We start from the raw sequence: 27,161 nt of genomic DNA, 5'->3' as shown, positions 1-27,161 counted from the left end.
TTGTTTCTACTGGGTGTATGTTTGGTGGAACAAAGTTCAAGAATAGGCTGAAGGCAGTTTAATGTTTTAAGTATCATTATGGTGTGATTATGATTTGTTTGTAAGGTATCTGCCTGAGATAAAGGATTTGTGAATACAGGATGCCAAAGTGAGAAGCATGTGTGAAGTATTATTTCTATGTGAAGGTTGGCAGATGGTTAAGAAATGGGTTGAGTGAGAGGGGGTTAGTGCTGTTGCACTAAATTGGGAGCTGAGGTGGGATTGTAATGTCTGGTGAAGTTGAGTTTACTATGATAATGTCATCTGAAGTGGAGTTTAATACCAAGTTAGGTAATGGATGTTTTGTGCTTGTCAAGCCATTAAAGTGAGGAGGATCTGTAGATAGTGGATGCTGAAGTGTGAAGCAGGGAAAAGCCTTTTAAATCAACTTGGGAGTTGGTGGTTGGTTATGAAGTGGTTTGGGCAGGAGGGGTTTAGTACTGTTGCAACAACTGCAGTAACTCCCTAAAGTGGGAAACAGCATATGAGCATATACAATATATAATTCTTTTCCATGTTTGCTCTTTCCCAATTCCATGGCACCAGAAATGGAAGAACAATAGCCCCACTTCCTGACATCTACTCTTCAGCCATTAAGTATGATAAATGGAAGCTGGGCCCACCATCCACAGATAAGTCCCACAGACCATTCTATGGTTTTCACATACCAAATCTTATTCCCTGGTTTAGCCAACTAATATCACATCACCGCCTTTATATCAGTTCACTCTCACCCTTCTGGATGTTTAAGCAGAAAGAACTCAAAGCCTTTCACACTCCATCCTTCCATTTCCTTTTCACTTTTCCTCTTCCCCTTGCTCCCTCTTGACTGTTGATCCTCTCTGTCAGTCTTTCTTTGTTCCTCCTCTCTGTATGTCCAAACCATTTCAACACACCTTGCACTCACTACCACACCTTGCTCTCACAGTGTCATTCCTTACGCTGTCAACCTGCTTCACACCACATACTGTTCTCAGGCACTTCATTTCCAAAATGTGCACCCTCTTCTGCTTCTTTGCATTTGAGGCCCAAGACTGACAGCCATATAACAATGCCAGAAAAACTATGCCTTCAAACTACTTATAATTTTCCTAAAATACAATGAACTTTTGTGCCTTACACTCTTCATGTACCTAGGACCTTAGCACAATCCCACCATAAAATGCACTTCAGCTCCTATGATTCCATTCACTAGCATGTCATACTAACAGATACCTAGAGCACTCCATGTCTTCCAGGTTCTCCCTATTCAAACTCACACTAAAACCCATCTCACCCTCAGGCTACACCTTAATATCTCACTTTTGTTTGCATTAACTCTTAACTTCCTCCTTTCACATAATCTCCTAAACTCAAACTCCATCATCTGGAGTTTCTCTTGAGTCTGCCACCAGAGTTGAGTCATCTGCATGCAGCTACTAACTTATTTCCATGCACCCCACCTCCATGCACATTAAAGAATCACCCCCCCCAACATCTACCACCCTCACCAACCTGTCATGGAACAGATGAAACTGCCATGGTGACCATTATACACCCTTAACACTGACCCACCTTCACCCAGAATCACTCACCTTCCTCCCTTCCTACTAACATGCATGCATCATTTTCCAATAAAATTTCCTCACTGAATTTTGTAGCTGTACCCTAACACTATGTACCTGTCATACATTTTTCAATTTCTACCAATCCTATGTTTTCTTCAGGTTCATAAATGCTCCGTATACATACCTTTCTTTCTCCAAGTACTTCTCACACAGATTTTTCAAAACAAAAACCTGGTCCATACACCCTTTACCACTCCAGAAGCCACAGTGATCATCTATGCTTGCCATCACTTCAGTCTCCACTCTCCCATATTCTTTACCAGGTATACTCAACAGATTTATACCTCTTCAATTCAAGCATGTACTTTTGTCCCCCTTGTCCTTCTATATGGGCATTTCACAAATATTTTGCTAATTCTGACACCATACATGCACTGAAAAGTCTAGCCAACTTATCAACAACAATCACCCACTTTCATGAAAAACTCAACTGCAAAAAAATCCTTTTAACTCCTCATGTTTTGTCACACTCAATATTATGCAAGCTCTTCACTAAGGCTCTCTCTACACCAAATCATTCACCATCCATGGACTCCACCTGCTTGCAGTTATACTGCAAATGAGAGGTCACACTTGGCAAGTGCATACTATTCATAATGGACTGAAAGGGATACAATCTTGTCAAGGAGCTTTTTGCTCTACAGAAGTCTATTTCCTTGTTCCTGCATGGAGTAGAGCCTCAAAGCTACAATAGCCTCAAAGGAAATGGTTACATTAACTAAGATCTTTTTTAAATCTGGGCAGTATATTGCTCTATCTTCATGCTTGAATAATAGTTTAATTTTTGGAATAATAATTATTAAGCAGTCTTAACTTAAAGCTACAGTTACATTAATGCAAGAAATTCTCATGGATTACTAACCCTTAACAAAAGAATCAGATGCCACAACTTGGTCAGCAACAACCACCTGGTCAGATACAATCAAAGTGTTCTTTTTCTCTTCCTCCTGATCTGGTGTGAGTATCACTGAGGAACCTGTAAGAGTAACATTGGAATCTTCCCCATCATCTGGGGAACTCTTATTGGATACTGTGTCCCCAACACTTGCAATAGCTGATTCTAATATGCGTACTGCCTGTTCCTCAGCCTCAGATAAGGATGGAGAGGAAGATGCTGGTGGATGACAGATGGAATCCTGGCCTTCAGGGGATGACAATCTCTCCCCTTCTTCCTTGATGCCTTTGTCAACAATGGCAGGACCTATGAGTTAGAAAAAAAAATATTTGGATATCATAAAATGCTTGTATCATAAGCCAAGAAATGTATTCATTTATCAGTTTCCACCACTCTTAATCTAAATGATCTCATGCATTTTCTTTATTTGCTGCAACCAAAAGTACACAATTTTACATCAGTAAGAAACTGAATTAATGATGACACACAAAATGTGTTGAGTTTAGTGAATTAAAAAACATGCTGCAAGGTGCTAAAACTTGAAGAGAAATGAGGGGCAATAGTAGTGCTCTCTGGTGGATAATGATAACAGGCAGTCATTCCAATACCCTAGATATACAAATAAGTAGATGAAGGGAATAGTACTAAAATTTGTAGATATGATTCAGTTCTGGATTTTCCTTATTAACACCAATTAAATCTGATCAAAGAAAGTTTTCTTAAGACTGAATTTTCTGCTTGAAACAGATCTACAATGCATCTTGCTAATGCAAATGTACAGGTTTTTCATATTCTGACTGGCTAAATACCTTAAAGTTATATTTACAGCAATCAGACTTTCTTTAAACATTTCGGTTAATACGCATTACTGACTACTGTTAGGAGATACATGTATGAGATAGCTGCAATAAACTGTAAATTAGATATTTCATATCAAAACATGTAACCCATCCAACTTTTATCTGTCCTGAATGACAGTCACTGTTTTATAACAAAAGGCTGCGTTCAAGATCACTTATTTTCAATGGTTGGTGCCAACATATTAATGTAAACACTTCATAAAGTGAAAGATGGTGTAACCCACATAACTATGTCCAAATGATACTCTAACAGGATTTTCTTTAAGTATAATTCAGAGTGTATGATCTTAAGCATACAAAGCATGTTCTTAAAGGGTACAGTGGTTTCTCACACATCAATAAGCATATGCAGAAACATCTCTCGTGGCCATCTTCACAATTCTTTTTTCTTTTTTAAGGCCCCATAAGTCTAAATCAAGGCTGGGCCTTAATTGAAATATATGGAGAGAATCATGAAACAGAAAAAGAAGAGACAAGGAAAAGCATTTACAAATTTTGGGAGAAGTGAAAAACCTGTCTTGAAATGTGCCAGGTCAAATACATTGGGAAAGACACAAGAAGGTAGAGAATTAAAGAGCTGTGACATGTATGGAAAAAAGCAGGTATCAATGGCCCACCATTGAGTTGCCAATGATCACACAATAATCAAGTGACACAGCAGCCTGCTGAGTATTGCGTGGTCTAGATAGTGGTGTGGGCACATAAGCAGCAGCTCTGCGGAGCAAAAACCAAAGTAATACCTATAGAAGGGGGAAAGTGAACCAATATTGTGGTATAAGGCAAAGGGGTCAAATTTGGAAGCTAGCCTGGGACAGCTCATAAGTCAGACTGCCTTCGACTCAACTCTGTCAAGTAAGGATGCAGAGCTAGAACCACCCCAAATGTGAGAGCAGTACTCCATACAAGGATGAATCAATTCCTTGTATAAAAGAAGCAACTGTTCAGAAGACTACTTTTGACATATAAATAGGACACCCAGTTCCTTAGAGGCACTTAGTTATTCATGTAATGTGGGTTTTACAAGAAAGAGTGGATGTTGCAGTATACAAAGTATGTTCACTGAGTCAAGAGGTGGAATCACAGAACCATCAAAGGAGAGATGAGTTAAGAGAAATTTTTGACAGAGAGATGGGTAGAAAGTGGGTCTTGGGCCAAGGCATTAAACTTAACAAGATTTTGTGTACCTCACTGAGATATCCTGTCCAAGTCTGAGTTTCCTGAGGAAGCTGTGTCAAGCCAAGATGAAGAATGAGTGAGAGAAGAGGGAGCAGAACTGAATGAAGTGGATGAATGCAGTGCTCAGTCATCAGAGCATGAATGCATTGGAGGAGAGAAAATTGTTGAAAAAATGGAGAAAAAGTGTAGGAGATAGCACAGAACCTTAAGGGAGACTGATGTTGATGTAGGAAAGGGGGGAGGGTGATCCATCAACAACCACAAAGAAAAATCAGCCAGAGAGGAAGCTATTTATGGGGGAGCAAAGTGAGGGGAGGAAGTCAAAAGAGGGGACCTTTGAGATGAGATCCCAATGCCATACCCTATCAAAGCCTTCATTCTATTGATATATCAAATATATAACAAGATAAGTGGGGGTCAGAGTCTGTAAAAATCAAGTCCCTGAATAGACATCCCTCACAGCTGGTAACTCAGAATACCATAAACAATAAATGTTCAACCTTTTAGCTACAAGATGGAATAGGTAGAAGATAAATCTGAGATTTACTTTCAAAGCTACACAGAAATGCCATAATAGATAAATACTAATAACCATAATATAATAGCTTTCATTGATGCATTTGATCAAGAAGAAACAAATACTAATATGGATAGGATTAAAAACATATTCAACCAAAAACAGAGCAGTATTATGTATAGCAAAATAATTCTGAATCTATGTAACAAATAATTTTACTGATTCATTTTCAATTTACCTGAAGTCTATCTCTTAAGAATGGATTAGTTAGGAGGGTAAGAAAGACTGTACTTAAATAAAGGAGATGAGTCACAGTAAGAGGTTGGCATCAACAAAGCTGCTCATGCTAAAGGAGGGAAAACAACTACAATATTCCCACACAAATAGTGGCGAGTGAAGCCCTAAGGCTTTCCATTCTTCCTTATTTAGAGCAAATTATCATCCAACCTAATCACGCTCTAAACTGTAAACCCACTCTTCCAACCTTGGATTTACTTCTCACCTCTGGTACTTCGTACTTATGCTACACAAGCTCGACTCCAACTAGTTAATATGAAGACACACTCAAAAGCACCACTTTCCTCAACAAACCTCCTCTGATATGCTACTTCTATCACAGTTTAATACTGCTAACTAGCAAACCTATGAAGATTCCTTTTTCATATTCCTTGGGCAATGCTTACAACTCATCTAAGCATACAGCAGAGTTTACTGTTGCTATATACCTCTTCCTCTCAGACAGTTTCTTATTCCAGTCAATGGTTTAACCACTCCTGCCCTGAGATAATTTAAACAAGGGTTCTGATATACCCAACCAAGGAAAACTCCTTCATCGACTCCCTCCTCTCATCTTTGCAAGAAATAATTGAAAATGTGTTACTCATTGGACAAATTATTCCTCTATCAAAAGGAAATGTGATATTATATGCTCTTCTTCCACAGCTTTGTGTTTCTGGACTTTGGTTAAAAGTATTCTCAACTATATGCAATAATGATGGAAGTTATCAATGAAGGCCCTGCAATAACCTTCACTTTACTTTAAGGATTGCATAAATTATCTCTAAAAAAGATGAATGTGATGTTTCACTGACACATAACACCTGGATTTTATCTAGAGAAATGCAACATGAAGATATCCTGAGTTCAATTTCTGAAAGGAACTATAAGAAGGCTTAAACAACTGATGATGCCACGAATCTAAATTTCTGATAATTAAATTATTCTCAGATATGGATGGGTTTATTTGAGTCTGACAAGAGAAAACACAGTCAGTGCAATGGATGGTGGCAAACAAAACTTGTACAAAAGTATGATCCCAGCTGCGATGATAAAGGTTAGGGGAAGCAGCAGAACATAGCTAAATTTTTTCTGAATAATAAGCTTTAAGGTACACCCTTGTGAGTGAGTCACAACACATTTCTGCAGATGCTTCACAAGACACTTTATGGTGGGGAGTAACACTTGTGCATAGTAACACTGCATTCCCTCCATTCAATCAAAAGTCATGGAGACATATCAGTAAAAAGTACCATCTCACTGCCTTCACTAGTTCCAAAGTTTTGGAGCAGAAATTAAAAATATCATACCCTTGCTGTCAACACTCTGACCCAAGCAATAACTTCGACCATGGAGGTATGACCCCCTATAAATTAGGTTTGATACATAGTCTGGTGGTTGGTAATACATACATAAAGCAGCATCCAAATCCCTCCAATGGTTCCATGTCATGGAGGAGAAATGAAAAATACCATAACTCCTGCATTAAACACTCTAACTCGAGCCATAACACTGAACTTGAAGATATAGTCTACAGGTTGGTCTTGATACACTGCCTGCTAATGGGTAACGCATTTACTTATCACTGTCCCAACCCTCTTCTCCTTTAGAACTTATGAAAAAAAATGAAAATGAAATGACCCCAGCTGTCACCTTCACCTTGAAGATACGGCTGATGGGATTAGCTATGAAACACCATTTGGTGATGAGTAACATTTGTGTGAACTCTCATCTCAAAACCCCTACTGGTCTACCAGATATGGAGAAGAAAAGAGTAATGGACACATAGACACATGGATGTTGATTACTATAGGGCTCATGCTCTTCAGGCAAGGCCCAAATAACAACTGCTGTTCTACTCTTTCTTTAACTTTCCAATCTGACAATATCATAGATGTCTTTCTTACGACAAAACCATTCCTTCTCATTTCTCATCTTCCCTTGAACTCTGCCTTGGGTAGCTATAACATTCCTCTATCCTCTGGTGCAACTCTTCCTAATCCTATATCCCCCTCTTTTAATCTTTTCATGCATTCCAAAAAAATTTATTTTCTCTATGGACACATGCCAGATGTACTGCTAGGATGAGAAAATCTCATGATTTGACAAAAACTCCCTCTGAAACTGCATGCTCACTTGCTCATCTGTTTTGCATCTGCCTAAAAACCATTTTCTTTTTCTGATTCATACACGGGAACAGGATATTCAGCAGAAGGGAGAATTCTAATCCTTCTACCTATCATACTGTATCATGCCAAACTCCCATTTCCCTAAGAGAATCTTATGTTGAATCCTTCATTGTCTTAGAAGCTTTCTATACTGTATGTCATCAGGTGCTGATCTCTTCTTTTCTATATCCATAACTAATGCATCAACACCTTCCTAAGCAGCTACTGGTACAAAGCCACCAACTACGAAGGTATTACAAGTACTACCTACCTGAGTATCAGGTGGGTAGTGACAGCTGTGCATAGTGTCAACACCTCAGTGGCTGTCAAGTTTCACTCTTTTGGCACAGGTTGTTGTCTTTTTATTTTGATTCACCCAAATGTAGGCTCCTGGCATTCAGTCCACAAACATACATTCTCACCATCTTACACATAACACTTGAAAACATGCAATTTACATAACTAATACATCACAAGATTTTCTTGTGGCACACTAGCTTTCCCTTTTGGCAAAGTCTTGTTTTATCATAATCATTTGTAAGCACTATCACAGAGGTGTCCCTTATGTTTCTGTCCCATCTCTTACACATCTGTCCTCGTATCAGTGATTTTTCTTTCTTCAACGAATAATCAACCACAATCCCTTGCTTATAACTCACCTCTTCATCCCTGAATACCTCTCAAATCTGCTCCATCTTCTCATGCTCACTCTGTCTCATTGTACCACAATCTCTATAAACTATGATTTCAAAGGAAACTCCCTCGTTAAATTCATTGCTTCTAAAACCTGATTTCTTCCTGTTTCTCTTTCTAAAAACACTAAAACTCTCCTGTTTCTCTTTCTAAAAACACTAAAACTCTCCTGTTTCCTTTGACAGCCCTATTATTCCTTGACTCAACACAATGAATATACTTGGTAATTACAATAACTTCTCATACACCTTAGTATTCTATCTCTCTATCTACCTACCGATATCTATGAAGCTTGTTTCAACTGGAACTCCCTTAAGAAGATGGCCACAGCAATAGATTCCCTATAATTAGTGGACTCCAAAGCCACTTCTTAGCCTTTAGTGCCTCACCTTTAACAGGCCACTGGCACAGGGCAGTTCTAGTGCAGTGTTTGCAGAGGCTCCTACCCAAAGTTCCTACTGACTACTACTACTACCTTATGTGCCTACCTAATGCTCCTGCCGACTGCTTTTACCTAATGTTTCCACCTAATGCTCCTGCCTAAATGTTCCTAACTACTACTGCTATCTACTACTCCTACCATTTTGCCAAAAGGCAGGGCTAGCACACAGTGCTCACCACAGGAAAATCCGGAGTTACAAAGAATGAGCTAAGTGAGTTTATTGTTGTCAAGTGTTATGTGTAACAAGGGGAGACTGTATGCTTGTGGACAGAAAGCTAGTAGCCCACGTGAGGGTGAGGCAAAATGTAAAGACAGCTACCTGGGTCAGAGGAGTACAACTTGACAACCACTGACGTGCTGGTTCACTACACAACTGCCACTAACCCTCCCAATACCCATGCAAAGTCCTATTTGATGCCAAAGATTTTTCTCTTCTGAACTGTTGCTCTAATTTAACAATGGACTAAGCCATACTTGTACCACTGTATCAACTTAGTAAGGAGGATCTAAAAACATAATCCATCTACCACAATGGTGGTTCTTTTACCATATTCTTTAGATACTACTCCTCCCAAAAACGATTACTTGTGTGCTACTGCTATCTGCTAGGCCACATAATACTTAGCAAACCAAAGTGTTATGCAATAGTTTTGTGGTCCCTGGCTACTCAAGGGTGGGCCTTCAATTTGTGTTACTGTGTGGTCACTGGTAACTCCAAAGTAGGCCATTGTGATGTCTGTTTGTTTTCAAATTCTACAGAAATTCTGGAATTCTACCTTCACATACTTTTCCAAACAGCTATAACCTTCCCTCTTTTTGAAAGGCAGGTTTTCCACTACCTTAAAAAAAAAAAAATCTCTGCTTACTCATCTTTAAGCCCTTTTCAATGTTTCATTAAGGCCTGGCCTTTATGATGATTTTTGTCTATCTTATGCTCAGAAAAATTTATGATGTAAGTCTTCTTCAAACAATGAACTGCATGCAACAGCCTATATTTTATATAGCTAACAGTCATAAAAAAATCCTAAGACAAAGTCAATATCAAGGTTAAGCTAGATATCTGATTTCTCTTAATATTTTCAGGACTAGAAATGATCATATTCAAGGAAGGCTTTTCCAAGAGTCACCTAAAACGATAACAGTTCATCATATAAAAACTATCATAGTCAAGGAAGGCTTTCCCGGGAGTCACCTTAGATGACAGTAGTTTGTCATATTTTTGAAAAATATTCCAGTATGCCAGAGAACCTAACAGACAGAATCTCTATACTGCATTCTGTATGAGTTAAAACAGAGGATGCAATTAATGTTTAGAAATTCAATGACATCAAGATGTATCTTTCAGTGAATTGAATCAACATAGAAGGGTAACTATGCATGGAACACAACTTACTGAGAACACCTGTCAGAACAGGCACTACTAGTGATAATTATTATCAGTCTATGGCAAGACTCTGTTTCTTAAACATTCTTGAAAATTTGGTGGGTTCCAGTGAAATGACCTTTAGTGTTGGTGTTGCTCATCAGATTGGTATTACTGCATCTGCCTTCTATGAAGTCAAGTCCTGGAACATTTTATGCACTCTGCTAATGCTCAGTGTATTGGACATTCATTTCTTCTAATCGTAACCATACATCACCCAAGCAGCCTCACTTTAAACTCATCTGGGTACTATTAGGACTGAGTTGCCAGCCATAAAGAAAAGACTTTGCACAGCATATGTGGAATTAAAAAGAAAAAAGTAGGTTGAAGGAATTACTATGAATGTATGTGATCAAGGAACCAACTAGATGTAATCAAGTGTTTCTAAAGCGATGGACATATGCAGAGGACAAAGACTGTGGTTTCATCTAAGACCTGGGAGAAATGAGAACTATTCTCTAATGCTATTAAGTGCCATCACTAATGGTGTTGTATGGCATGTTTTGGCAAGTAACATATAACTCCCTCACTATTCTAGATATAAAGACTTAACAACTTAAGCTGCAACAAACCTCACACCTCTCACTCCATACTAAGTCTAATATCAGTCACTTGATCTTCACTTGTTCTGACTATATCTTTAAAAATCCTTCTCCAACTCCAGTGTTTTTCAGACAAAGTTCTCCCTTAAAAACACTTCACAAATCTTTTCAAGTTGTACTGAATTGATTAATGTGACCAAGACAGCAAAACTGGATGAAGCAAACAACAGAAAAAATCGAGCTGACCTGAAATGGGAGAGGATAAAATGAGGGAATTGTACTGAAAAATGCATGTCTAGATCAAAAAGCAAGAGTAATTATTAAGCTCTGTGCAGCTACTTTTTTTATGGAGAAAAGGAGAATGAATGATTAAGTAAAAAAGGTCAGGCTTACATAAATGTGCAATATCACTAATTATGATAATTCTGTATGCATGCAAAGCTCCAAAAGGCCAATTCTTTATTCATGCATCTACCAAGCAATTGCATGCAACCTGAAAGGTGAAAATTTAATTGGCTCACCAGAATATGTGACTACACTCTCCTTTTTCACTGGTGGTTGGCCTTGAGAAGGTTCAGGAGGAGTTGGGGTAGGAGTACGAACAATTACAGTAGCATCACTTCCTATTGATGCAATAACTGCTTCAGATGAACTAGGGGACAGTGATACTGAAGCAGTTCTCACTGGCACTTCTGGTGTTTTTGTCTCAGTGGCTTGGTCAGCAATATGAGTGACCTGTGGCTGTGAAGACACCACAGCCGATGAGTATGGGATGGCTGGTGCTGGGGATAATGAAGGTGATGAAGAAGAAAAAGTTTTGGACTCTGTATCATCAACTACTATGGCTGCTGTTTTTTCCATATCAATTTCCTCTTCTGTATCTATTATTACTTTAAGACCTAATGCTGTCTCTCCAGCTTGGGGTTCTTCCAATTCAGCAGGCTGGGCTGTTGCAATGACTGCTGTTGTAGTCTGTGCACTAGTAGACACTTTTTCCTCTACCACTACTGATACCCGATCACTAATGTGGTCAACAATGTCAATATCTACATCAGGTTTATTCTTTGGCTCTTGGGTATCAGTCTCAACTATAGACTTCTCATCAACTTCCATTCTTTCGCTTAATACAGTCTTCTCAACTTTCTCGGAAGCAGGAGACACAACTGTATGTTTCTCGATCTCTTCCTTATCACTCGGGACGGAAGGAAGATTTTCTTTGTTTGGAATGTCTGTCTTGGACATTATCAGAGGCTGTTTCTCCAATGGCACGGGGCTTTCACCAATGGGTACAGGTTTAGGTGCCAGACCCTTCCCTGAGGGTGTACTAGTAACTTGTGTACTTGCAGTACTGTTGGGTGAGGTGCCAACATTTGACTCACCTAATAGATTATCAGAAGGTATGTCAACTGGAGAAGGAGCTCTAGGTTTAGAGGGGGTAGTGCTAGCCGGGACAGCGGGTGCAGGGCCCTTCTTAGAAGGTGTAGAGGAAGCACTAGAAGTGGGAGTGCTGGCTGGACTAGCACTAACAGGGGGAGGAGGGGCAGGTCCCTTTCGCCGCTCACCTGAGACTGGCACCACCGCCTGAAAAAATTGCAAGCTGTTACACTTTGGAGATGATAAAAGTGTTTGGACTATAGCAGAATTTCACGTAGGTTTCCTGACTATTATAATCTTAAGCCCATTAAAAGTTTAAAGTCAGCAATCAGTAATACGGAAAATGAACAACACTTGCAATGAAAGCATGAAAAGTGCAATACCGAAGTATTCAGCATTTCAAAAACCTATCATTAATATCATATTCTAAGGGATGGTATACTGAAAAAATAAAATTAATTAAAAACAAGTCATGCTCCCACAATCTATAAAACACTATAGTTAACACAAATCTCTGTGCATGCAATTCTTCCACAGACAGAGCATTCCTTCCCATTTCCCTAAATCCTCCAAAGTAATACTACGATGATATATATATATTTATTCATCATACTTTGTAGCTGTCTCCCGTGTTAGCGAGGTAGCGCAAGGAAACAGATGAAGGAATGGCCCAACCCATCCCTATACACATACATATTCATAAACGCCCACACACACACACACATATACATACCTATATTTCAACGTATACATATATATACATACACAGACATATACATATATACACATGTACATATTCATACTTGATGCCTTCATCCATTCCCGTCGCCACCCCGCCACTTATGAAACAGTATTCCCCTCACTCCGTGTGTGCACAAGGCAGCGCTAGGAAAAGATAACAAAGGCCTCATTTGTTCACACTCCGTCTCTAGCTGTCATGTGTAATGCACCGAAACCACATCTCCCTTTCCAAATCCAGGCCCCACAAAACTTTCCATGGTTACCCCAGACGCTTCACTTGCCCTGGTTCAATCCATTGACAGTATGTTGACCCCAGTATACCACATCGTTCCAATTCACTCCATTCCTTGCATGCCTTTCACCCTCCTGAATGTTCAGGCCCCAATCACTCAAAATCTTTTTCACTCCATCAGTCCACCTCCAATTAGGTCTCCCACTTCTCCTCGTTCCCTCCACCTCTGACACGTACATCTTCTTTATTAATATTTCCTCACTCATTCTCTTCATATGTCCAAACCATTTCAATAAACCCTCCTCTGCTCTCTCAACCACACTTTTTTATGACCACACATCTCTTACCCTTTCATTACTTACATGATCAAACCAACCTCACACCACATATAATCATTCTTCTTATTATCGTTATTATCATTATTTGTCCCTGGGGATAGGGTAGAAACAATACTCCCCACGTATTCCCTGCATGTCACAAAAGGCGAGTAAAAGGGGAAGCAGCAGGGGGCTGGAAATCCTCCCCTCTCGTTTCTAATTTTTCCAAAAGAAGGAACAGAGAAGGGAGCCAAGTGAGGATATTCCCTCAAAGGCTCAGTCCTCTGTTCTTAATGCTACCTCGCTAACATGGGAAGTGGCAAATAGTATGAAAAAAATGATTATTATCATCATTATTATACAGCCTCACAATGTCTGCTGCTGCTTTGAGGCTTCACTCCATGCAGGAGCAGGAAAATGATGGATTCCTTTGAGAGATGAAATTCTTAACTGAAGCTATACTTATTTTCATCCACTGACAATAGGACTGCCTTACCAAAAGTGACTTCTTAATCACGATGCAAAAACATGTAAAGAGCCTACGGTGAAACCTATAAATATCTATCACTACATCTTGTCCTCAACCCACTACCCTGTGACCCCACTTTCATATGATCCACCTATTTAGTGCTCTTGAAAATATAAATCAAACAATGTACACATGGAAGAATAGTAGGTGACTACTGGCAAGAGTCAGCATCTAATAGGGTATATAGAGTTAACATAATTTTTTCACTGATATGGAATCGACCACATTCATAGTTAACAAACAAGAAAATCCATTTTACAAAAATTAAAGGCCTATCCCATGAGTAAGTGTGAAAGGGAAACTTTAGGTGGTGTTGGCAGGGTCATTCCTCCTTCCCTACCTCTTATGGTGGCTATACAACTTGAATCCTTACTTTCTTAAACTGTTAGTATTAACATACTGTACAATTCAATATCCTATTTCAGTACTAACATACAGTAAAAGAAATAAGATAAAAAAAAATTGAAAAACCTCTACTGCAACATGAGTGAACTAAGTTATGATCTTACTGATATGAAATTCATTACATTTATAGTTTATAAAAATAACAGTTTCATAAAAAGTAAACAGCTAGTCCAATGAGTCAGGTTGATGGTGGGTCTGTTGTAAAGGGATGGCAGGCAGTGGGGGGGATGGGTGTGGCGGGGCAAGCGGAGGGGTAAATACCACCACTCACTTGTAACTCCCTTCTTCCTTCTGGCATGCTCTCACTTCACCAAGACAGGTCCTGAGGGCCGGTATCTTTGATTGGTTGTCACTGTTTAATTTTCTTCTTTAATTTTACATACAATATTTGTACATCATACATTCTAATGTTTGTCACAAACATGAAATAATCAATAATAATAATGATACAGTGGGAAGGCAGCCGGTGGTGAAGTTACCAATGCCTCTCCAGCTTGCTTGTTGAAATAATCAATAATAATAATGATACAGTGGGAAGGCAGCTGGTGGTGAAGTTACCAATACCTCTCCAGCTTGCTCATTCCATGACTATGAAGTGTCATGGCTGGCTTCTTTAATTAGTTGTTACGGTGTAAATCTCATCCCTTCTTTATATTCAGCCTTTGCACATTTCAGTACATCTTATTTATCAATGTTCACCACAAATGTGATAGAATCGATATGCTAGAAATGAGGAAGGGTCTCCAACACACTGGTGAATGCTCTTGTCACCTTTTATACTGTTTTCCATTACAAGTATTGGTTCTCATAAAAGGTGAACAACCACCTAGGCCAAGTACTCATATAAAGTCACCAGCCTTTTACATGGTTAAAAAGATGTTATGCAATTTTCAAACTGAGATTGAGGTTATATTGAAGGTTAACTTCCAGATTATGCTTTCTAATAAGTGGCATAATTTAGGCAAAATCCAAACTTAAGTTCGGGGCCATACGCCATTCAGTTCTCTAATGTAGGGAAATACATGTACAAAGTTTAACAAGTATATCATTAAAACTTTTTAAGTTACAAAAAAAGGTTATGATTAAGGGAAAAGTGTGTCTGATAATGGTTGGACAATGGAAACAGCACAGAAAGCAATTCTTAAGAGTTCACCATGCTAAGTATGTAAAGACTGAAATGAAAAGTTCAAAAGTGTTTTCACAGTGGAAGACACTAAAGCACCAAAACCAATTATGAGGAACAGTTAGGAGGTATAAGAAAGAACTGAAATTTGAGAAAAAAACAAAAAACAATAATCATACATCTCAGCAATATTTTTTCTCTTAAAATGATGACATGAGTATAGTCAGTGGATTAGGAATCAGACACCTACTATTTTCAACATCAACAAAGTAAAAACATGGAAACAACTCTTACATATGTGATAGTAAAAATAACAAGATCCTTACCTCATTTTCATCTTTTCCAGGGCTAGGAGGTTTATTTTCTTCAGCTATTGTCTCAATGGTATCCTGTTTACCTAAATGGGAGGGATAATTAGCATTATAAAACTATTGTCCTTTCTCATCTACCCAATTTACCCTATTCAGGCAGAAAATTCCAGTGTTAAAGACACAGCATTAATGCTTGACATGTTATAAAAAACATTATATTACATTGCCATTATAAAAGGACTTATCTTTTTTATGCCAAATACACAAGAGCTCTACATGAAACTATACTAAAGAACTCTGGATAAAAAGGGCAAAAACTTACTGGTGGTGGTGGGGGTTTCAGGGAAGGGAATTTCTTGACTATGTTCATCTTCACTAATCCGGGAAATGCGCTGATCCTGGAACAGCCAAGAAATATGAGAAAATGTATATTTCTTGAGAATTTTTGATGCTGATTCAACTTATGAATTAAACGGTAATCAAAAACTAATCAAAATCAGAGTACCTGGGAAGCATACTGATGTCATATGGTACACTTTTCTGTTAATCTATTCTCTTTACTCTCATCCTATTTCACTATAGGAAAAATGCAGTCTCAGCGGTGATAAACTAATGGCCAAACAACCTTAATAATAATAATGATAATAATATAATAATAATAATAATAATAATAATAATAATAATAATAATAATAATAATTATAATAATAATTATAATTTCTTTCGTCTGTTTCCTTGCGCTACCTCGCAAACGCGGGAGACAGCGACAAAGTATAAAAAAAAAAAAAAAAAAAAAAAAAAAAAAATAATAATAATAATAATAACAATAATAAAGCAAAGCAAAAAAAAAAAAAATAACAATAATAATAATTCTTTCTTTTTTGCTTTGTCGCTGTCTCCCGCGTTTGCGAGGTAGCGCAAGGAAACAGATGAAAGAAATGGCCCAACCCACCCCCATACACATGTATATACATACGTCCACACACGCAAATATACATACCTACACAGCTTTCCATAGTTCACCCCAGACACTTCACATGCCCTGATTCAATCCACTGACAGCACGTCAACCCCGGTATACCACATCGATCCAATTCACTCTATTCCTTGCCCTCCTTTCACCCTCCTGCATGTTCAGGCCCCGATCACACAAAAGCTTTTTCACTCCATCTTTCCACCTCCAATTTGGTCTCCCACTTCTCCTCGTTCCCTCCACCTCCGACACATATATCCTCTTGGTCAATCTTTCCTCACTCATTCTCTCCATGTGCCCAAACCATTTCAAAACACCCTCTTCTGCTCTCTCAACCACGCTCTTTTTATTTCCACACATCTCTCTTACCCTTACGTTACTTACTCGATCAAACCACCTCACACCACACATTGTCCTCAAACATCTCATTTCCAGAACATCCATCCTCCTGCGCACAACGCTATCCATAGCCCACGCCTCGCAACCATACAACATTGTTGGAACTTTTCCTTCAAACATACCCATTTTTGCTTTCCGAGATAATGTTCTCGACTTCCACACATTCTTCAAGGCCCCCAGGATTTTCGCCCCCTCCCCCACCCTATGACCTACTTCCGCTTCCATGGTTCCATCCGCTGCCAGATCCACTCCCAGATATCTAAAACACTTTACTTCCTCCAGTTTTTCTCCATTCAAACTTACCTCCCAATTGACTTGACCCTCAACCCTACTGTACCTAATTACCTTGCTCTTATTCACATTTACTCTTAACTTTCTTCTTTCACACACTTTACCAAACTCAGTCACCAGCTTCTGCAGTTTCTCACATGAATCAGCCACCAGCGCTGTATCATCAGCGAACAACAACTGACTCACTTCCCAAGCTCTCTCATCCCCAACAGACTTCATACTTGCCCCTCTTTCCAAAACTCTTGCATTTACCTCCCTAACAACCCCAGCCATAAACAAATTAAACAACCATGGAGACATCACACATCCCTGCCGCAAACCTACATTCAGTGAGAACCAATCACTTTCCTCTCTTCCTACACGTACACATGCCTTACATCCTCGATAAAAACTTTTCACTACTTCTAACAACTTTCCTCCCACACCATATAGTTTTAATACCTTCCACAGAGCATCTCTATCAACTCTATCATATGCCTTCTCCAGATCCATAAATGCTACATACAAATCCATTTGCTTTTCTAAGTATTTCTCACATACATTCTTCAAAGCAAACACCTGATCCACACATCCTCTACCACTTCTGAAACCACACTGCTCTTCCCCAATCTGATGCTCTGTACATGCCTTCACCCTCTCAATCAATACCCTCCCATATAATTTAACAGGAATACTCAACAAACTTATACCTCTGTAATTTGAGCACTCACTCTTATCCCCTTTGCCTTTGTACAATGGCACTATGCACGCATTCCGCCAATCCTCAGGCACCTCACCATGAGTAATACATACATTAAATAACCTTACCAACCAGTCAATAATACAGTCACCCCCTTTTTTAATAAATTCCACAGCAATACTATCCAAACCTCCTGCCTTGCTGCCTTTCATCTTCCGCACATTTTTTTCACTTCAGAAAAAGAAAATTTGTGATTTACGAAAAAGAATTTAGAAATAGATAAAAAAACAATTTAACTCAGCTGTTATCAAAATTTGAAATAGAGTTTGAAGATGTCCTAACTTTCATATAAAATTTCTCAAAATGAGACTGTAACAAAGACTAAAATCTTAATGATTCCTACAGTAAAAGTAATACCCTAGCCTCACTAAATACTGGCAGATGAAACTGTAAGACATAATGTTTTATGTCTTAAAATTATCTGCCACAACTGCATGCTAAGAGTTCACTGTTAAATACAGTAGTCTCATACATATCATCCCATAAAAGCTCTCCAGGCAACTTCTGAAATGCTTTAATATTTCTATAAACTGCAAGCAAAGGGAGAAAACAAGAGAAATAAATCTGCATGCATAATGATCAAATACTCAGTTCTTCAGAAACCATTTAACATCCTAGTCTGCAAAAAAGCAGTCTTTATAAAACAAAACCAATATTTCAGATCATGTAAATAAAACTTATGAAATAAACAAAAAAATATGACAAAACATTCTAAGGGAAAACAAATCCAAATGAAGTGAGTTGGTGTTAAATGGAAACTTCAAACTGTGCTAGTCAGATACAAACACCACCATGCTAACATGCTTATAAAGAGGAATAAGAGAAGCAACTGTAAAAATAAGCCAATAGGTTTTGAAGATTTCACTAAATCTTTTACAAGTGAAGGTGTACTTCAGTGCTCAACGATTAACCAAACTCAATTAATGTATATAAGTGACCTGACTAAGCTGGACTTCCAGTGCACAAGTTGGATACAAACTTCAAGAAATTTACTTCAAGGAAACTCCAATTAGTAAGCATGAATTCAATTCACTGTTTATATAAGAACAGTGCATATCTGATCTATCAAAATCAAAGCACAGGGTAGCCACAAATATCCAGAAATGCATACAACATTTCTCTTATCTAAACCACACCCAGCTGTCCAACTGTGTAGGGAAGCTTCCAGCTAAGACTGTACTAGATATGACATACCTCTGGCAGCATGGCCAGGTCCATGGGGGGGCACTCAGTGGGGTCAAGAGAGGGGACAATGTGAATAGGACCAGCCACCAGACTCAAGTTAACGACACAAACTACATTATGATCAGCTATGGACAACATAGGCCTTATAAGTGCAATTGGGAAGATGTTAATCAAGGTGAATTATTACTAGATGCCCCTATAAATGTTGGTCAATCACCGTAAACTCTCAAAACCCTGATTATAATCTAAACTTTTCATGTGAGGAAGGGTTTACTTTCCAATACATCCACTGCCCTATCAATAACATAATGCATTATTCAAATGCTAAATCTAAATAAAAAAATGTATCTTGAACATCTGTCAAGAAAAATACTTTATTCTGAATATCTGATGAATTCTAAATTTGAGATAAAGAAAGTTATCTTTTATAATCTATATTGTAATTAGGGCACTGTGATATTTTTATGAAAAAATCCTGATGTACATCCACTGAGTTAATTCACACAACCTATTAATGATGAAATCATATACAAGGAAAAATATTTTTCAATTTCAATGAACCCTTGCCAATTCAATCTGCAGTTACTTTGAAAATATTTGTCCAAAATGGTTGAATCAACCAAGAGCATCTCTGAATGACCCAATGGTAGAATGTGTGGTCATTATAAGAGTACTATTTCAAAAACAATAAAGGAAGGGCATCTGAGGCACTCACAATCCAACAAGATGCACACACACAAGCACACACACATTTGGAATCTGCCACTGAAACTCCTCCAGTAGCTTTTCCCTTTAAGGGGAACTTCTGAACATGCAACTTCTCTGCTAATTCAACTCCGTAAAATTGGCGAGAGTTCACTGAATTCTCCTACTGTGTTATCATGTTGTAAATTCAACTGAATAAATCATAAAATTATACCTCCCAATATATGAAACTAAAAATCAAATAATCACAATAAGAAGAGGGAATAATATACCTATAGTACAGAAAAGATGCATTCATATACTAATCATGGAAGATTATTGGATTATTTTCACATTCCTATTCTAGTAATAACATAAAAATCCCAACAGAAAACCGAATATCTTTCAACTATAATTTTTCATATTTTCACCCAAAAGCTGAAGTCTCTCCCTAAAAATCTAATTCTTGTTTATTACTAACTTACTTTATGGTATGCAGTATCCAGGTAATACATTAATGAGAAATGTTTATAAATCTTTATACTTTTAAGCTTTCAATGGAAATCACTACTTGAAAATATTAATGAATAAATTAATACAGCAAATCCCCACTTAACACGGTTTCAGTTTACAACAGCTGAAGTACTAGAAAACTGAAATGGTTAAGACAGTACCTGATCTGGTTTAAAGTAGTTCCTTAACATGATTCATCATTACATTTCATGAGATGAGCTAATGATAAATGGAGAGAAAAGAGTGCAGAGTATAAAGCCCTAAACAGAAAAGGTTATATCAAAATCAATAAAGAAGAAAAATGGATTATCATCTAAAAGATACATTAAAAACATGTTACAATATTCTGGAAAGAGTTGAAAAAGAACAAAAGAAAGGTAGGAGTAAGGAAAGAGTAAAATTTGACATGAATGAGAAATGAGACAATGAATATTATGAAGACAAGACTGAGGAGAGTAACTTTTACCATCAACAACACAGCAACTCTTACAAACACTTCTTTTTAAAATGTTTTAAAGTATCATGACTATACTTCAGCTACTGTACAATTAACACATCACAACAAAAGTGCAAAACAGTTATGTAAAACATTTTGCAGTGATTTCTGAGTAAAAATGGAGTCAAAATAGTTGACCACAGAACGCATCTCAATCAACATGATAAAAGCTATGGGCAATTATAATTTGCTTAATACAGTACTTTATGGAAACATACTACGTTAAGTGGGGAATGCCTGCAACATAAACAAAACAAACAATCAAACAAAAATATGAATAAATATGTATAAATAAAAATACATATCATTAATCAACTGATTTTGGTAATTTCCTTTAGCCTTTCCCATTTCAGTCTTCTTCTAGCTCTCCCCTTCCCCATGATCCTTCCACCTATAATTATTCATTCCCCCATTCAATCTTTCCTCACTCATCTTATGTTGAAACCGTTTCAGCACAATGGTTGAAATTATCAAACTCTGAGCTTACTACCACACCTCACTCTTACACTATTAGTGCTTACATGATCAATCCATCTCACACCACATATTGTCCTTGGTCATTTCACATCCTACAAATACATTTTTCTTTTGCATCTGAGTCCAAAATCTCACATTCATACCACATTGATAGAACTATAATATCTTCAAAGACAAAGCATCTATATCCCTACTGACAGTGAACTGTCTTTCTAGAAACACCTTAAGGCAACCAGGAACTTAGCCCACTCTTCTACCCCATAACTGACTTCAGCTGCCTTGGTTTTATCCACTGCCACATCCATCCCAAGGTACCTAAAACACTCCACTTCATGCAAGTTCTTCCCTTTTAAACTTAAACTATTCTCTCTCATCTTCCTGCAGTACCACACTACCTAACTTTATATCTTCAGTACAGTACTATGAATTTTCTTTCAGACACTCCCGAACTCTATAACCAGGTTCTGGGGTTTCTCTCTGAGTTTTACCACAACTGTCTTAAGTTTAAGCAGTAACTGATTTACTTCTAATGCCCCGTCCCACCAACCCCAATGTACTGCAGACCTGCCCCTCAGTCCATGGCCCTCGCATCTATATCCCTTTCCAACCTGTCTATGAACAGATGAAACAGGTATGCTGGCATTATACATCTTTAATGTCATCCCACCTTTCCAATTAGCACACATTCCATACACTACCTGTAAAATCTATTTACTCTGTTTAGTAAATATCACTTAACTCTACACAAATAAATATAGTTGACTGAAACAACACATAACACACACACACACACAAACAAAAAGTATTACTTTAGTTTTTGCTCCTGAGACATAGTTGTTTGTATGCTCCACCACTTGCTAAACCACGTAATACTTGGCAAGCTGCATGTGATTACTGTGTGGCCACTGGCAAGATTAGTGTGTGGCCAACGGAAACTCAAGGTTGTTCCATTTTCATTACAATTTCTTTTCCTACCCCTCAAAGCTTTAGAATTCCTTACTCTCTCATGTCTTTCCCAATAACTATGACCTGGCACATTTTAAAAGTTAAGTTTTTCTGTCACCAAATTTTCAAATACTTTCCCATCTTTTATTTCCTTTACTAATCCTCTTTATTTTTCAATTAAGCCATAGCCTTAATGTGAACTTTCGTCCACAGAATGCATGGAAGGAGAGAACATTGTATAGGAGAGCAAAAATGGGTATGTTTGAAGGAATAGTAGTTCCAACAATATTATGGGGTTGCATGGCATGGGCTATGGGTAGGGTTGCACGGAGGAGGGTGGATGTGTTGGAAATGAAATGTTTGAGGACAATATGTGGCATGCGATGGTTTGATCGCGTAAGTAATGAAAGGGTTAGAGAGATGTGTGGAAATAAAGAGTGTGGTTGAGAGAGCAGAAGAGTGTCTGTTGAAATGGTTTGGACAAATGGAAAGAATAAGCGAGGAAAGATTGACAAAGAGGATATACATGTCAGAGGCGTAGGGAACAAGGAGAAGCAGATCAAATTGGATGTGGAGGGATGGAGTGAAAAAGATTCTGAGTGATCAGGGCCTGAACAAATGAGAGGATGAGAGGCATGCAAGGAATAGAGTTTATTGGAACGATGTGGTATACCATGGTCGATGTGCTGTGAATGGACTGAACAAGGGCACGTGAAATGTCTGGGTTAAACCATGGAAAGGTCTGTGGGGCTTGGATAGGAAGCTGTGGTTCCAGTGCATTACACATGACAGCTAGAGACTGAGCGTGAATGAATATGACCTTTTTTGTCTGATGTCCTGGCGCTACCTCACTGAAGCAGGGGTAGAGATGCTGTTTCCTGTGGGGCAGTATATCATACTTGAGTGCCATTTCCAGGGTCAGGGAGAGAATGCGTCCCACATATTCCCCATGTGTCATAGAATGCAAATAAAGGGGGGCCAGATCGGGGGGGCTGGATATTCTCCTTTTCTTGTATTTCAATTTCTAAAAGAGGAAATAGGAGTCAAGTGGGGAGTGCTTCTCCTCTTCAAAGGCTCAGATTGGGGTGCATGAATGTGTGAGGATGTAACTAAGAGGAGAATCAATATCTATTAATTTTTTTCACTTATTTATCATACTTTGTCACTGTCTCCCACATTAGCGAGGTAGCGCAAAGAAGCAGACGAAAGAATGGCCCAACCCACCCACATACACATGTATATACATACACATCCACACACGCACATATACATACCTATACATCTCAATATATACATATATATACATAGACACACACATATATACACATATATAATTCATACTTGCTGCCTTTATTCATTCCCATCGCCTCCCCCTATACATGAAATGACACCCCCCTCCCCCCGCATGCATGCGAGGTAGCACTAGGAAAAGACAACAAAGGCCACAATCGTTCACACTTAGTCTCTAGCTGTCATGTATACTGCACCAAAACCACAGCTCCCTTCTCACATCCAGGCCCCACAAAACTTTCCATGGTTTACCCCAGACGCTTCACATGCCCTGGTTCAATCCATTGACAGCACGTTGACCCCAGTATAAAACATCGTTCCAGTTCACTCTATTCCTTGCATGTCTTTCACCCTCCTGCATGTTCAGGCCCTGGATTGCTCAAAATCTTTTTCACTCCATCCTTTCACCTCCAATTTGATCTCCCACTTCTCATTCCCTCCACCTCTGACACATATATCCTCTTGGTCAATTTTTCCTCACTCATTCTCTCCATATGACCAAACAACTTCAATACACCCTCTTCTGCTCTCTCAACCACACTCTTTATTTCCACACATCTCTCTTACCCTTTCATTACTTACTCGATCAAACCACCTCACACCACATATTGTCCTCAAACATCTCATTTCCAACACATCCACCCTCTTCTGCACAACCCTATCTATAGCCCATGCCTCGCATCTATATAATATTGTTGGAACCACTATTCCTTCAAACATACCCATTTTTGCTTTCCAAGATAATGTTCTCGCCTTACACACATTCTTCAATGCTCCCAGGACTTTCGCCCCCTATCCCACCCTTTGACTCACTTCCACTTCCATGGTTCCATCCGCTGCCAAATCCACTCCCAGATATCTAAAACACTTCACTTCCTCCAGTTTTTCTCCATTCAAACTTAACTCCCGATTGACTTGTCCCTCAACCCTACTGTACCTAATAACCTTGCTCTTATTCACATTTACTCTCAGCTTTCTTCTTTCACACACTTTACCAAACTCAGTCACCAGCTTCTGCAGTTTCTCACCCAAATCAGCCACCACCGCTGTATAATCAGCGAACAACAACTGACTCACTTCCCAAGCCCTCTCATCTACAACAGACTGCATACTTGCCCCTCTCTCCAAAACTCTTGCATTCACCTCCCTAACAACCCCATCCACAAACAAATCAAACAACCATGGAGACATCATTTCTCATGTCAGCAAAGTAGCATTAAGAACAGAGGACTGAGCCTCAGAGGGGAATATCCTCACTTGGCCCCTTTCTCTGTTCCTTTTGGAAAAAGAAGAAAAAAAAGGAAATGAAATACAACTTTAGTGTAACGATTACATCATCAGGGGAGATACAAGAATGAGATATAAGATGCAGAACAGTCAGTGGATATCCAAGGAAGAGATGTAGCTAGGATGCCATTGGTAAACAAGCATTACTGGATGGTGGTATTTGGGTCTGGCATCATGCCTGTCATAAAATCTATGTTATGTGGACAGGAAAGGGAACTGTTCACAAATTTTGCCTATGATTAGGCTATCCAGTTTGTACAGACCTACACTAATATCAATGTCACATTTCTCTGGGTATTCAGTAATATTAGATTCAATGATATTGCTCGGGTAAAGGAATTAGAGTTCATAATTGAATTAGCGCTAATCCAGTCAATACAGTGGTTTTAATTTTCAAAATGATTTTACAAAGCATTTGATTCTTGTCATGTTCTTATACTACATTTATGCTGCTTAAGTCTAACATAAAGATCCTTACCAGTCTGCTCAACAAAAAAATATTACAGTGTTTACAAGGTATTCTGTAAACACAGCCACAGAAATTTCTGGTGAGTTTTTGATTAAGACATTCTTTATAGTATTGTTATTGCTGAAGGCTACATTTACATTAAAGGATTTAAGCAACCTGGGAAGTAACATAAAATCATCACTAAAAGAGGAGAACTAAAAGATTCTTGGCATAAAGGGGAGGTTTTTCACTTCCTCCAATTTTGCAAATACTTTCTCCTCTTTTGTTTTTCCTTTTCATAATTCTCTCTATATTTCAATTATGTGCATTTCTGTCTGTGAATGGAGTTAAATAACAAAAACAAAAAACTCCATCTTCCAACTAAGTTCAGATTTTATATCTATCCAAAATCTCAGCAAATATAGTATTTGTGTGGATTAAGAATTTTTGTGTTATGAGGAAGTATGGAAATTCCTTTTATAGACAAGCCTTAACAGTCTTTGGCCAAGAATATCACTAACAACTTTAGTTAAAACCTTTCTTTTACTCTTCCATTCTAACAACATTACAGCAATCTTTCCTAAAGAAAAAGTTACACTTTGGTTTGCTTCTTCTCTAATTCCATCTTTGACAAGTCTGACTGTCCCTTAACCCCTATGCCTAAAGCTATGCCTCTCCCTATAACCTCTCTTCATACAGTCTAAATATGGACCAGGCAGCATCCCTGCTCATTCTTAAGGAGGATGCTTTTAACCCTACAGCTTCACTTGTTTGCTCATGTTTTTAAGGAGGATGCTTCTAACCCTACTACTTCACTTGTTAGTCTGTTTCTCCTCTGCTTAAAAATCCATAACTTTCCCTTCTTCATGGAAATGCACAGATACAGCCAAGCCCAAACAAGGTGACCGTTCTGAGCTAACCTACCAACATCCTGTTGCTCTAACTTTTACTACATCCACAGACTCTACATTTCTCTTTAACTTCCATTTCCTCACCCCTTAAACTGACAGCTACAAGAAATCCTGGCTGCAACTTATGTTAAAAAAAAAATCTTAATGATACATCATAGTCTCATAGAATTAAAGGAGTGCTTGCATAAGTATTAAAAATGAGGAAAATGTATCCTTTATATACCTTTGTTTTTGTCATTGAGTGTTGGACTTTATGAAAGCTGCACTTTGCGTATCGTTTGAGAAAGTGGTGTGAAAAAGAAAAAAGCTCTTAAGATTGTAAGAGTAAAGATATGCATGCAGAGGTATGCAGGGGTGTTGAAATCTTCACTCAACACACAATAAAAAACAGAGGCATGGAAATCTTGTCTCATGATGTATGCTGTCAATGATCGAAAACTATCATACGATGCTGTGTGAGGGTTATGTATCATGAATCTCAGTCATCTGTCTGATCATGAGTATGACTTTCACAAAGCAAATTTCAACCATACTATCTGTTTTTATCTTAACATCTGGTCATCCTCTCTAAGAGACTGTGGATTCCAATGTTGTAGCCCTTGATAAACCAAAAGCTTGTGACTGGAAGTAGCACTGAGGTCTCACCCCAAATATCACTCTTCTGGCTTTTCTCCCTCATTCTGTTCTCTAATATCTAGATTCCTCTCTGGTTGGTCTGTCCTCATAATCGATGTTGGATCAACCTCTCCCTTTTCCCCTATCAACAGTAGTGTCCCTCAGAGTTTTGTCCTGTCTCCTACAATCTTCCTCCTCTTTATCAATGGTTTCCTTTGTACAACAGATAATCAAATGCA

The 27,161-nt window shown here is 38.3% G+C and overlaps 1 protein-coding gene across 7 annotated transcripts in view; it reads right to left on the bottom strand.

Annotated features, from left to right (window-relative positions):
• Window positions 1-27,161, bottom strand: part of Slik (Sterile20-like kinase) — a 119,793-nt gene that overhangs the window by 47,104 nt on the left and 45,528 nt on the right. For 3 of the 7 annotated variants that reach the window (XM_071681374.1, XM_071681373.1, XM_071681372.1), the window contains exons 10-13: window positions 15,993-16,068; window positions 15,686-15,756; window positions 12,018-12,219; window positions 2,509-2,847 (exon numbers count right to left, since the gene is read on the bottom strand). In XM_071681374.1, the coding sequence (XP_071537475.1) occupies window positions 2,509-2,847; window positions 12,018-12,219; window positions 15,686-15,756; window positions 15,993-16,068 (688 nt within the window). Of the gene's footprint in view, window positions 1-2,508; window positions 2,848-11,159; window positions 12,220-15,685; window positions 15,757-15,992; window positions 16,069-19,265; window positions 19,497-27,161 lie in introns of those variants that run through there. The other 4 variants (XM_071681369.1, XM_071681370.1, XM_071681368.1 and 1 more) reach the window with 2 other exon arrangements.

The sequence above is a fragment of the Panulirus ornatus genome, chromosome 32 (assembly GCF_036320965.1).
Source record: "Panulirus ornatus isolate Po-2019 chromosome 32, ASM3632096v1, whole genome shotgun sequence".
Classification (NCBI taxonomy): domain Eukaryota; kingdom Metazoa; phylum Arthropoda; class Malacostraca; order Decapoda; family Palinuridae; genus Panulirus; species Panulirus ornatus.
This window is presented reverse-complemented; position numbering and strand designations above follow the sequence as displayed.